The sequence below is a fragment of the Sinocyclocheilus rhinocerous genome, unplaced genomic scaffold (assembly GCF_001515625.1).
Source record: "Sinocyclocheilus rhinocerous isolate Xijiao unplaced genomic scaffold, SAMN03320098_v1.1 scaffold1399, whole genome shotgun sequence".
NCBI lineage: Eukaryota > Metazoa > Chordata > Actinopteri > Cypriniformes > Cyprinidae > Sinocyclocheilus > Sinocyclocheilus rhinocerous.
In genome coordinates, this window is record NW_015634038.1 from 889,448 (window position 1) to 903,553 (window position 14,106).

Here is a 14,106-nt window from a genome sequence, read left to right on the forward strand (position 1 = left end):
TAATCACTGAAATGCCTGAAATAAGGTCTATAAGCACACAATATTTTCATGTTTTATTCTACAACATAAAATACATTAGTAATACCACCGTGTGATTTTATTAAAGCTTTTACTTGTGTCTAAATGGGACCACAGAAGTTGTCGGGACATTAAACACGATCACACCGAACACGTAAACTCATCTTCTCATTGGTCGCACTCGCAGCCTTGATTGTGTTTACGATTGCGCTCTTGCAAACTATTCTAACTCAAACTTTCAGGGGAAAAGCTTTTAAATAAAGACTGAAAATGCTTAGCTTTTTATATCTGGTTATTGTATTTAAGCTTCAAAATTTCTGAAAGTTGTGAAGATTATTATGGTGAACAAAACGTGCGAGCGTCATAAACGTTTGCTGTCACAGAGCTTATTTTCTGCAATCCTCCAAAAGCCGATGGATAAATCGTATCGAGTTATTGTGGAGGGAACCTGGGTGACGAGAACTTACAAAAATCGTTCATTACATCACCGCAGTGTTTTAAAGGCATATGTTTTAATGGAGTATGCGTTGAAATGCTAGTTTAAGCTGTATACATCCGCTACACAGCATTGTGTGCAAAAACCAAAGTGTGCACAGGACTTAGACACATGTCAGGAAAACAAACCCATCTGAATAGGATTTCGGTGAGAGTGTGATTGCTTTAAGTTTTGTTGTATAAAAAGAAAGAAGACCAGACTTGGTGTAAGCGTAAAAAAAAATTTTTTCTTCTTTTTTTTTTTTTTCTTAAAGATACAAAATATATTATGGACACAGTCCAATTATTAAACTTTTTTTGCTTTCTGCTTAAATCAGAGAAGTCTGTAAAGAGTGAAAAGTAAAAAAAAAAAAAAAAAAAAAGTATAAATACCCCTTTTTCATTTGCAAAGAACATAAAATATGGAACAATCTTTGACACTGGATAAACTCACAAAAAAACATTGCATCAGCTGTCAGCTTGCGTTACTTCAATGAATCTGCAGAAACAAAACAACAAGCTATTAATGTCAGTGAAAAGGCAACAGACGAGGCAGAAACAAACGAATGAATAGCAAAGACGTCAGAGGACTGCTGATGTACCCAGTTTGCGTGTTTTGCGGCGGGCTCTTTTAGCAGGGACTGAGGGCTCGGGCGTTTCTGGCTCAAGTCCTCGTTTCACTCTTGCAGCGTACATTTGCTCAGGAGTTCTGGCTGCAAACACACATTCACACACACATTTCAATCCCTGTCAGCATTTGCATAGACGTGCATAGACGGCTGAAGAATGTGCAATTCTTTTAAAGAGACTTAAGTCCTCAAATATTTCCTTAAGTGTGGTGTTATCTGATTATATGGGGGTTCTTGCAATGATTTGATGATCAACTGAATGAAAAACACCTCCAAGACCGTCTTTTTGCGCTGCCTGCAGGTTACGTAATAATCGTAAGCACATACACTACTTAAGTTGCAACTGGCTTGACGGGAGTTTTGTTTTTTTAATGTGTTGTGTAATTTAAATAGCCTGTCGTGATCTGTTCTGCTCGGTTTCTTGTGCTCTAAGAATATTCTCAGTTTTATTAAGAGAGCAGTTAAGGTGAATTTTATGTAAAAGAAGGCTATTTACAGTACGTTAACACCTGTTGCAATGCACAATGCAACACATTTATGAGCTGCATTACAAATTGCGTTTCAACATATTTTGAAATCCAACAATCAAAGCATCAATAGCATAAAAGAACGCAAACTTGCAAGAAAACATTCACGTTTTTTATGCTGCAGCCTTATGCTAAAATGCTTTTTTCACACTTAAACCTTATGCATACCTCTCACACTTTTAATCTACTTTATACCCCATAATGACTAAGCAAACAGATCTGTCATAACTTTGTGCCAATCATCAAAAGTCCGGTTTTGCATTCAGAAAGCAACCAGATCTACACTGACGGAAACACATACCGAGAGATCCCTCAAGATCTCTTAACTCTTGCTCTTGCTGCTGGAGCTCTTGTTGTTTCTGTTTCATCTGAGGACTCTGCAGGTGCTCCAAATGACTGTTATAATCAGACTGGACGTCAGAGGACTTCTGCATTGCAACACGACACTGCTGCAGTAACTCTGCACACACACAACCAAATATAAGACACAGAGATTATGTACAGTTTCCAGCCATGAGTATGAGAAGACACATAGTGTTCTTAGGAAACTCACATTAAGTGTTTTTAAGGCAAGACACCACAAGTGGATAGGGTAAAAATTTACAAATCGATATCACAGTATCTCTCTATTTGATTAATCACAGTACAACAAGATTTTTTTTATTATGTACGTTTTCGGGAAAAGTATGCAAATGATGCAATACCTAATTAAACATGCACTATTTTGCATTATTTTCCAAAACAACTCGATAAAGCCAGGTTTTGCAGGCATTTTGTTTACATACTGTATTAAAGGTTTTTATAGAGGGGATTTGGGATATCTCGTTTTATCACTCCATAAATCTGAAAATACAGTCAAAAAGACAGAACAAAAAAAAAATCTCGTTCTAGGCGTTAAATATATAATCAAACAAATGACCCCTCTGTAAAAACCTTCAGAATATAGAGAGTAATAAAACAAATTCTGGTGTATGTAAGTGTTACTTAAGTGGAGAAAAAAAAAAAAACTCATTTTGAGAAAACAGCCTTTAAAGATATGCATCAGGGATGCAAACTCATCTTGGGTGAAAAAGACACGCACTCACTGGATCTACACGAATCACACAAATTACCCATTTTGAATTCAAAACGGCGAATTTCGCCGAAAGGTGACAAGTTTGCATCCCTGTGCATTATAAATGAAATATACAGATGGAAATAGATGAAGTTTAATAAACACTTAAATGTGTATTTTGGATGCTTTCTTTCCATTAGTCTGAAATAAGACATGTTATGGAAGCAAAATAGCCCATAAACTTACCAGTTCATGAATGGTAATATGGATAAATATACTGACATTTTTAAATTGTTAATCTAAACTGTTAATCTTAAAAGAAGAGAGATTAGTTACTAGTTACATAAAGTATCTCAGATCATTCATAGAGTAAAAACCTTCCATTGCACCAAGAGATGCAGAATGTTTGTTACCCATCTGATGGCGGGTGCGGTTGTACTCTTTGGGTAATGGTGCTCCAAACACTTGTCCTCGAAGTTTCTCAATGGATGGAGCCTTGTTCTGCAGTCCTCCGAACTTCCCGTTGCTGCGTATCCGCTCGCCCTGACGCGTTAAGAGCGTGGGGCACTGCATCTTATTCTGAACCACCTACCAAACATACACGTTTATATGCACGTTTGCTGTAAATACTTGAAAGTTTTTCATCACGAACACACACAATCAGTGTCTTACCCCCCGACGATAATCATTAGCAGAATCCAAGTCATCAATTAGTATGGTGTCTCCAAGAACACTTGCAAAAACTGAAAAAGAGTCAGAAGTCAAGTCAAGTCAAGGAAATGCACATTTAACAGTAGCTTGAGTTTGGATGCAGATGTAAATGAATGTTCATTATCAAAAACAGTAACATCTGTAAAATTTGTAACAACCTCAATTTTATATGGTGAAACTGAATTATTCTGACCGTTTGAGTTTTATTAACATTAACCATTGGTTTTTCATAGTAGCCTACATTTAGATCATGATAACAACAGTTAAAACCACACATATAGCGCCTCAATACCAAGGTAAAAATGTAACTATATGGTTTCTAGGTATTTGTATGAAAAACAGTAGTCTAAATACTTTGAAAGTTTTTCATCACGAACACACACAATCAGTGTCTTACCCCCCGACGATAATCATTAGCAGAATCCAAGTCATCAATTAGTATGGTGTCTCCAAGAAGACTTGCAACTCATCTACATCTCAGATGGCCTGAGGATGAGTACATTTTGGGTGAACTATTTCTTTAAGCTGGCAGTTTTCTGGAAAGATTGAAATTTTAAAGTGCAATGTCCAATGCATACAAAATTATACAAAGTTACGACACAAAATTGAATGCAAAACATACTCAACACCTCCCTTTCCCAACATGCTGTTTACTAATATATTGTTTACAGTTTACTATTGTCTTCTTTTTAGAGCTGCTTTACAGCAGAATTGAATTTGGTTTGCATTATTGATACACTATTTTCCTGTCTAACACTGTAAAGCTGCTTTGACACAATCTGTATTGTATAAAGTGCTATATAAATAAAGGTGACGGCATGCAACAGTTTATTTCACAATGCATGTGAAGCTACTCCGTAAGTGGTGCTCTCAAACTCCAAATACTCATTCAAACAGGTCATTCATGCTCTGAGTATTTTCCGTCAAATGGGAATGATAAATGTTTGATAAATAAAATGGATGGAATAGTTTTGGAGGTGCAGCAGGGGCATCAATTGCGTATGGCGGGATATGACAGCTGTAAACGCCAAAGAATTTATTACAGGGTACCTGCAGGATTTTTAAAATCAAATTTAAGACTTTAAGACCTTTTTAACACCTGCACAAATAAAATTAATACCATATGAGCGGGGTAGAGCAATGTCTATGGTAACATACTAAACTGTAAAATGACTGTAAAAATCATGATTTACAGGTTTTCACAAAAACAAAAAGTTTTATAAAATGGTAAACTTCACATTTCAGCCATTAAACCATATTTAAGAAAAGGGATGAGTCAAAAGTTTTTTAAATTATATTAATTTAAACAATTACACTGCAATATATATATATATATATATTTACTTAGTGCTTTTGTCTTGTTTTCTAGTATAAATCTAAATCTAAACATTCTTGAATCAGGATGCATTTACTTAAAGGGGTCATATGATGCGATTTCATTTTTTCCTTTCTCTTTAGAGTGTTACAAGCTCTTGGTGCATAAAGAAGATCTGTAAAGTTGCAAAGACTAAAGTCTCAAATCCAAAGAGATATTCTTTATAAAAGTTAAGAGTTAGCCACACCTACCTAAAACGGCTCGTTCGAACACGCCATAATGTTCTTTTTAGCAGCATCATATGACCCCTTTAAGAAGCAAAATGACTTATAATAATAAGTCTCGTTTTCTGAAGAAAAAAATCTAATTTTTGTTACTTTTTGCTTAAAACAAGAAAAAATATCTGCCAATGGGATAATAAAAATAATCTTAATTCATAGGCAAAACAAGATTATTTTTCTTGCCCCATTGGGAGATATTTTTCCTTGTTTTAAGCAAAAACTAACAAAATTTTGTTAAATTCTTAGTAAGAAAAGCATTTTTGCAGTGTATTATCAATCAATTATTATATTAATTAAACAACATATAAAAAGATCTTAAGTGTCTTAATTGTTTAGAGTTTTATAATGCATTTAGCATGCGTTTGCGGTGTAAAATGGGTCGATTTTCGCACTGGTCTGAACAGAAACAGCAGACAGACTTATTGAAAAATGCAAATTCATTCTCTGCCAGCAGGAGGCGCTTTCGGAACGGCAGAAATATAACAGTTTCCTGGTAACAGCAGTAAACAAAGCAGCGCAGCACCGGACTCTGAAACATGCAGCGCTCGTGTTTATTTAATCAAAGTTTAAATAAACCTTTTGAAGTTTAATCGTCACATTAAGCCGTATCTCAATTCTTGTCTTACCGTTCCCAAATTTAAGACCACCTGAAATCATAATTAAGACTTTCTTATACAATTTAAGACTTTGTATGGCCTTAAATTTGATACAACTAAATTTAAGACTTTTTAAAGGGGTCATATGATGCTATTTTAAAGATCATTCGCGGAATCCCTGTATTATAAATAACAGAATTGAGTTTTAAATGGTTACATTAGTTAGTAAATTAAATCATTTTCATAATTAAAAAGAAAAGAATAATATATTGAGTTAAATAGGCTATAACAACTAATAATAACTCATGAATGAGAAATCATTCTGGGTGTCAACTGACAACCGAAGTACAACAGAGATATTAAATACACAAATACTTTCTGGGAGATTTTGTGCTCTTGGCTTACCTTTATTGCAGCTTTCTACGTGCTCAGGAAAAATGAGTATATCTTTGACAAACACAGGATTACCAATGGGTTGGAAGAGAAGCATGCCATTCCTGATGTGAGGCAGAGGCCTAAGACACATGAAAAAACATGCATAGAAAAAAGCATACAGCTGCGACAAAATAAACATACTCAGTTAAAGGGTTAATTCCTTCAGTGTGATCACGTCCAACTCTGACACGTGCAGCAAGGAAAACGTGACAGCGTGACACAACACACCAGATGATATTGTGAAGAACGCTGGCAACCAGACAGCTGCTGGTAGCCATTGACTTCCACAGTATTTTATCCCCCTACTACAAAAGTCAATGGCTACCAGCAACTATTTGCTTGCCAGCATTCTTCACAATGACTTCTTTTGTGCTCAACAAAAGAAAGAAATTCATACAGGCTTGGGTGAGTAAATGATGACAGGATTTAAATTTTCGGGTGAACTATCCCTTTAAGGTTACTCTCAGAAAAAAAAGTAACTGTAAAAAGTTTCACTACATATGAAACTGAACAAACGTGCAAAACAATTCATTCTGAGAGCAGAAGTCAGCTATTTCAATGCATATTACTAATCAAAAATTAAGTTTTAATATATTTACGGTAGGAAATTTACAAATATCTTCACTGAACATGATCTTTACTTAATATCCTAATGATTTTTGGCATAAAAGAAAAATCAATAATTTTGACCCATACAATGTATTTTTGGCTATTACTAGAAATATACCCCAGCGACTTAAGACACATATATCACACATATCATAGGCATTCAGCAAACGTGCAGTTACATAATTTTGGCAGGAAATGAAAATTCACCCTATTTATTTTCATGCATGTTACAGATCGTATTTTGAGCGAATTTATCCAAGCAAATGTTTCTGTTTTTTGACCTCATCATTTTTTAAATTAAAACATCATAACTTCCGGTGAAGTGACTGACATCTCTCTGGTGACGTATGCCGGAAACTTGGGTAGATCTTCTCTTGTAATTTCACTATTTTCTTCTCTTCTACCTTATATTTAGTGCTTTAACATAACAACCTGATACAATAGATTGTGTTTTTGTGTAACCTGATGTACTAAAATAACTAAAACTGAAACAAAATTTTTTATAGACATTAAAAAAAACAACAACAAAATTACTAATATACCTTTATTAAAATGAAAAGAAAAAAAAAATGAATAGAAACTAATTCAAAATATGAATAAAGGCTATGTGCGACGGCATGCATGAGTACCTGTCATTTGGTCTCCAGAAGACCGTCTCGAGGGGAATGACTTGTTGTCGTCCTTGCGTATCATCATAGATTTTCTTGGCAGCAGATGTAGTTTCAGTAACCACACAGTCCATGTCACCCAGAATATGCCAAGAGATCACCTTCGCTGCATCATCATCCTCCACCTGTGCCAGATGACCCACCTGCAAATCATTACACACAAACATCACCACATCAACTAATATCTTTGAAAGAGTCCTCTGATTCTCACAGCGCTTCTCAACCTTTCTGGATAAACGTCCCCTTCATTCCCAGTTTGCCTATAAACCTTAAGCACAAAACTCTATATTTGTGTTATATGCCTAACTCGCTCCATGCAACTTTCATAGATTACCGTATTTTTAGATTTCATTATTTGGTTAATAAATCCAACAGGATTATGCATCATGAATGTGATGTTCTGCAAGATAGATGCACGCCATTTTTAATAACACAACATTCATTACAAGTTTTACATGGGTAACAAATGTCATATGCATTTAAGATATTCAAATAATTTTGTTGTTTTATTCCTTGTTCAGTGACTCTTAAACTGCATTGGGTTCAAGATTGTATGCCTTTAAATAAAGAGCTTGGAGCAACGCAATAAAGTGCTTGAAAACCATGCTTCATCGCCACCCACGTATGGGTGACCATTTCCGCCACATAAGGGGAAAAAAATATGATTTGGTAAATCAAAAATTCAAAATTATGATATAATTTACTTTATACTAGATTTTACTTTTTGTTTTGCTGTTTTAATTCATAGTTTCGACTTTTGTCATCATTTCAGCTTTGTCAATTATGACTGTCATAATTGACATTATATATCAGTTTTGACTTTTGTCATTAGGATTTATGTCATCATTTTTACTTGTGTCATATATAAAACTGAGTTTTTGTCATAATGACTTGATGTCATAAAGACTTGATATGTCAATTTTGACTTTTCATAATTATGACTTACGTAAATTCCAACTTTGTCATGACTTGTCATAATTTCGATCTTTTATGTCAATTTAAACTTCTTGTCATAATTATGAGATAGTTATAATTATGACATTTTGTCAGTTTTGACGTCATAATTTTGACTTTTTATGTCATAATTATCACATTTTATGTCAATTTCATCTTTTAGTATGCCATAATTATTGACTTATGTCATAATGACTTAGTATGTCATTATTTCGACTTTTTGTCATAATAATGACATTTTATGTAAATTTCAATGTATGTCACAATATCAACATTTTATGACATAATTGTGACATAATATTCCACTTTTTGTCGTAATGACGTATGTCATTACTTTGACTTTTTATGTCATAATTCTGCTTTTCCAAAGCATGATATTTGTACTTAGGTGGCAGAAATGGCTTTCCATGCACAACAGCCAGTTTAATCTCTCTGAATATATGTGTCATTAAACACTGAACCTCCTCTATAGGTCACTCTGATAGCAGTCCATCATATGCATAACATGTTAACAGGCCAGTGTTGGCCTTTCAATAAGCATCAAACTTTTCTTCAAGTACTGATCGGGATGCAATGCATTTCCAAGACTCCTTTCACCCTGCTGACTTGTGACTGGATCACCTGATGCAAACACGAATACATACAAAAATCAATGGCACACCTTTCCCAGAACCTTTGGGCTGCCTTTGAAAGGGTCAGGAATGCTGCATTTACGCTGAGGCTGATTATCCATTTTGGTCAAAATTTCTTTCTTGCCATTTATAACTTTGTCTATTGCTGATACCTGGACAGATACACAAACAGAAACAAAAACATATGTGATTGCTGGAATTAAATGCATGCTCCTACAAAGAGCAAACAGCAATAGACTCACTGTGGTTAGTTTGGAGACGTCGAAACCACTTTTTTGGAGCTCTGCTTTGAGCTCATTTAGTTTGTGAGTCGCATCTTGCACCTGACCTGTAGAAACAAACAAATATAAGTCAGACATGATCTTGAGCAAAAATAAATGAATAACAAATAAACACATATTTAACTAACTAAAATAAAATACGCAGTGCCTACATTCAAGTTCAGATTTCAGTTGTTTACTGGTTTCAAAGACTTCCCGGTACATCAAAACGGTTTGGGAAAGGCGATCTTTCTTCTTACTGAGAGTCACAATGACTTTCTGATGTTCTGCATCTGAAAGAGATCAAAATATAAAAAATGGATTGATGTACACCCCCATTACACTCCCTAAGCAACAATAAATATCATATTAATTTAACAAATTAAGACACTTAGTATATAGTAAGCGTTAAAGAAATAGTCACCCAAAAATGAAAATTTGGTGACATTTTACAGGCCATCCAAGATGTAGAGGAGTTTGTTTCTTCATCAGATTTGGAGAAATGTAGCATTGCATCAGTTGCTCAGCAATGGATGCTCTGCAGTGAATGGGTGCCGTCAGAATGAGAGTCCAAACAGCTGATAAAAACATCACAATAATCCACAAGTAATCCACAGCACTCCAGTCCATCAGTTAACATCTTGTGATCCGAAAAGTTGCGTGTTTGTGAGAAATAAATCCATCAAACCATCATCATTTAAACCATCGCTGCTATCCAAAATATAACCCATAATCCATAATAACACTTCCTGCAGTGAAATAGTTCATCTCCTGTTGTCTCTCACATCAAAATCCACCCACATATTTGTTTAGAGCTGTTTTGGCTAGTAAACAGTGCTTGATCTGTGCACATTTCTCTCCTGATTCAGACCAGATGACTTTTTCACTGGAGAAAGCAATATTATGGATAGACTCGCATTTGGTTTCAAGTTAAAACATCTTAATGATGGATTTATTTCTCACAAACACAAAGCTTTTCTCTTCACAAGATGTTAACTGATGGTCTGGAATGGTGTGGATTACTTGTGGATTATTGTGATGTTTTTATCAACTGTTTGGATGCTCATTCTGACGGCACCCATTCACTGCAGAGCATCCATTGGTGAGCAACTGATGCAATGCTACATTTCTCCAAACCTGATGAAGAAACAAACATTTTCAGCAAATGTTCATTTTTGTGTGAACATTTCTTTTGCTGTAGTTTCGCAAAATTATGATCCTATAGTGACATTCATAGGTGCCCAACTCGTATGTTTATAACATCTTAATATCTTCATGACTTATAGTCGCATTTAGCAGATTAGAGCCGGATGATAAAACAGCTGACGTTTTGCAATGATATAAACAATCAAGCAGTTTCGATTTGCTATATAGCATATATCGCTTTATGTGCGTATACTGCATGTATGCAAATAAAGCTGGATAGACTTATATTTTCTACTTTCTATATAGAACTGTGATAATTCCACTACATATTAAACAAATATTGCTTTTCACATATGATACACTGCATTTGATTATGACATGGATTTTGTTGTTTTCTTATCTTATTTAGTATAGATTTTATTCTAATTTTATTATAATATGGACTGAATTTGATTGGTTAACTGTGTGACAGTCATTAAGTAACTGATATTGGTTTGTGTGTGTCTGCTGACTAACCGTTGCAGAATCTGAAAGGCAGGCTGTATGCAGCGATGGTAACACTAGTCTGCCGAATCTCAGGATTGAACTGAAGGATGTACTCGGCTCCATCTACACCGGGACTGTTCTCCAAAAGTGCCAAATCCTACAGGACACAAACAATAACTCCCATTTACCCACAATAACACGTTCTTCATTTAAACTGGAGTTCCTGAATGCAGTTTTGGTGACCCCATAGAAAGAGCATGCATAAAAAAAGGAAAGGATTTTACATATTTATGCATTTGAAAGATGGTTTTATCTTCATGCTTTTTTTTTTATATTTTAAGCTTTTTGTATCTTCATGCATTTTTAACTCATTGACTGCTAGTGCAATGCTCTACTGTTTATCACACCTTTTTTTGTACCAGTCCATTTTGTCATTTTTTTTTCAGTTAACTTGCACAAATCTCTCTGGAACTGGAACCGTGTTTCTCTGCAGTTGTGTATTTCATCTGAAAAGCTTACATTTGTGTGTATGTGCAAATGCTGAATGCCGCACATTATTGAAAAAGAGGTCTACAACTTCAATATGAGCTATAACATGCAAAATAAAATTAAGAGTTTCTCTGTCCTGTTGTTGTTGCACGATATTGGATTTTGCCGATATCCGATATGCCGATATTTTTCAACTCATTTTGGCCGATACCGATATATTTTTCTTTTGTTTGGATACCGATATATTTTTCTTTCTGTTCTCTCGTGGACAGAGATTATAAACAAATACTTTTTCAGTTTGGTTAGTTTTTAACAAAAACTTTCTTTTGAGAATTAAATAAACAATAAGGTTCTTTTATAATGAGAGTACATTGAAAGCTTTGAAAATAACTATAAAGCAACTATAAAGCAATCCTTAACATTTTATTTATTTAATTTACAAGTGTCTTGTTTGTGATTTGTATCCATGTAAGCTATACCTTCTGACCTTTAAATCAAAACATACTCATGATTTTATGACATCAATTACTGCTTTATTTAATCAGAAACACAATCTTAATGTTATTTGTGAGCACATGTGAGTCACTCATCTTATCTGTAAGGCATATCGGCTTAATTTTTCATTCAATGCCGATATTTGCATTTTAAGCCATTATCGGCCGATTTCGATAACGTTCCGATAATATTGTGCATAATATTATATAAATATTATCACAATAATACATTTAGTATGAATGTTTTTTTTTCTACAAATCAGTGTTTTAACCATATTTTATTTATATTTCCTCAAATTACCCAAGGAAGCTGAATTAGTTGAATTTATCAACATTGCCAACAATAACAGTGTTGTTACGGTTAACTAAAACTACTAAATATAATTTTCATTAATTGAATAAAATATTTCTATTTAGCTTTATTTTATTTAGTTGTAGTAATTTTATATGCTTTTGCCATTTTTCTTTTTAAAAATATTTCTATTCTTTTTTTTTTTTATTTAGCTTTATTTTCAGAAAAGAAAACTAATTTTAAAAAAAAGCACATAAAATTACTATATTTAAAATTAAGGTAAAAATCAAAATAATAAAATATAAACGCCAATTCAAAATATAACTAAATCCTATAATAGTATAGTATATGAATAATACAAAAATAACACTGACACAAACAAAAGACAGCAAACACTCACAGTAATGAGAGTCTCCCCGTTAGTGAGGCTGTATGACACACTTGTTTCTCCATTCTCAAACAAAGGAAGCACCACGTCTCCTGTGCCTTTAACTGTAACAATCACTTTTCCATCTAAACCCTCACCAGTAGCGTTACTGTATTGGTCCTGCAAAGTAAGAAACAAAGTATTTGATCTAAATGTTATTGAGAATTCAGAAATGACAGGAAAAAAGTGCATTGTGCAGAATACATTGCATGAATGCTGCAAATAAATCAGCAGATATAAAAAAAAAAAAAAGATACAGGTGGTGTTAAGCACCGCATGAAGCCCAAAGTTAACTCTGTTGACTGTAAACATGCAACCATCATCTCCATCTCTAGCAGCGACTGAAACTCACCATGATCTTCAGATTCAAGCTGTCTAGCAGTGTGCGATTGGCCCGAATGTTACTATTGGACACAACAGGAGTTAAAGGTGGAGTCTCGGGGGCTAATTTCACAGCTTTATTGGGAACGACATTTAGTGGAATCTAAAGCGGAAACACAAATATGAATCCTAAAGTAAGCAACAGGAAATAAAAGCACCACATACAATAAATTGGACAAAATAATTTTGTGTGTGTTTTCACCTGCTTGCTCCACAGATGTTTGGTTTCGTCCAAAGCCAACACAAACTGGACAACATACTGTCCTGCAAGCTCTGGAATCTGCCTGCTTATCCAAAAGACATCCGCATTCGATCGAAATAAAAACACATGGGTCAAAAATAACGACCCAAAACAATAGTTTTATTAAAAATAATAAATTTATTAATACATTTATTCATATTTATTAATACATTTATTCAAAATAAATAAATATATTTAATATAATAAATCAAGGAATTATATATAATAACAAATGTAATATATATATATATATATATAATGCCTTGATTTTTCTATGGCTCATATGTTTAAATAGCGGAAATGCAAGACATTTCTGAGAGAATCAGCAGCATTGGCAGACAAAGGCTTTTCAAATACAAAACTGCTTTACAGTTTTTAAGAAATGAAAGATATAAAATGCTTTGATGTTTTTATTTCAGACGTATTTTGCTCTATTGTCTCTATTACCTGAAGCAGAAGCAGTCGTCCTTCTCTGTGTGTTTGCGTTTACTACACTTCAGAGTCGAGGCCTAAGTTAAAACACAAAACATACTTCAAAATCCTGTTTCACATGATGTATTCTCCTTCTACTCCATATCACAACTGCCATATAATTCCCCCGTGTTCAAAATTCAAGTCTTATCAAAACTGCATTTTGTTTGACCAAAAATATACTTTTTTTTTTTTTTTTTTACAACATAATGTAATATTTAAGTACATTATATATGAATTTGCTTCATAGTAATGTGGAAAATATTTTATTTTGAATGTAATGGCTCTAAATATAGGCTTCATGCTCTTTTAAGGTGCGCTCAGCATTTTTTTTTTTTCCCCCGGCACCAACTTTAACCCTTACAAGCTTTTTGGCCATTTTTGACTGATTTTATTTTTGTTTTAAAAATGGTTTCCTTAATCTGAGTGGTTCAAAACTTGGTGACTTTTTTAGATATGCAATCTGAACATACAAATATATATATATATATATATATATATATATATATATATATA

The 14,106-nt window shown here is 33.8% G+C and overlaps 1 protein-coding gene across 1 annotated transcript in view; it reads right to left on the minus strand.

Moving 5' to 3' along the window:
- Positions 1-901: 901 nt before the first annotated feature.
- Positions 902-14,106, minus strand: part of LOC107745317 (structural maintenance of chromosomes flexible hinge domain-containing protein 1-like) — a 57,176-nt gene continuing 43,971 nt past the window's right edge. Inside the window, exons 32-46 of the mRNA XM_016559175.1 lie at positions 13,567-13,628; positions 13,081-13,165; positions 12,850-12,981; positions 12,471-12,617; positions 10,826-10,952; positions 9,337-9,456; positions 9,146-9,231; positions 8,933-9,055; positions 7,279-7,460; positions 6,011-6,120; positions 3,375-3,445; positions 3,116-3,290; positions 1,950-2,108; positions 1,095-1,205; positions 902-991 (exon numbers count right to left, since the gene is read on the minus strand). Of these exons, the coding sequence (XP_016414661.1) occupies positions 978-991; positions 1,095-1,205; positions 1,950-2,108; positions 3,116-3,290; positions 3,375-3,445; positions 6,011-6,120; positions 7,279-7,460; positions 8,933-9,055; positions 9,146-9,231; positions 9,337-9,456; positions 10,826-10,952; positions 12,471-12,617; positions 12,850-12,981; positions 13,081-13,165; positions 13,567-13,628 (1,704 nt within the window). The 3' untranslated portion in view covers positions 902-977. The remainder of the gene's footprint in view (positions 992-1,094; positions 1,206-1,949; positions 2,109-3,115; positions 3,291-3,374; positions 3,446-6,010; positions 6,121-7,278; positions 7,461-8,932; positions 9,056-9,145; positions 9,232-9,336; positions 9,457-10,825; positions 10,953-12,470; positions 12,618-12,849; positions 12,982-13,080; positions 13,166-13,566; positions 13,629-14,106) is intronic.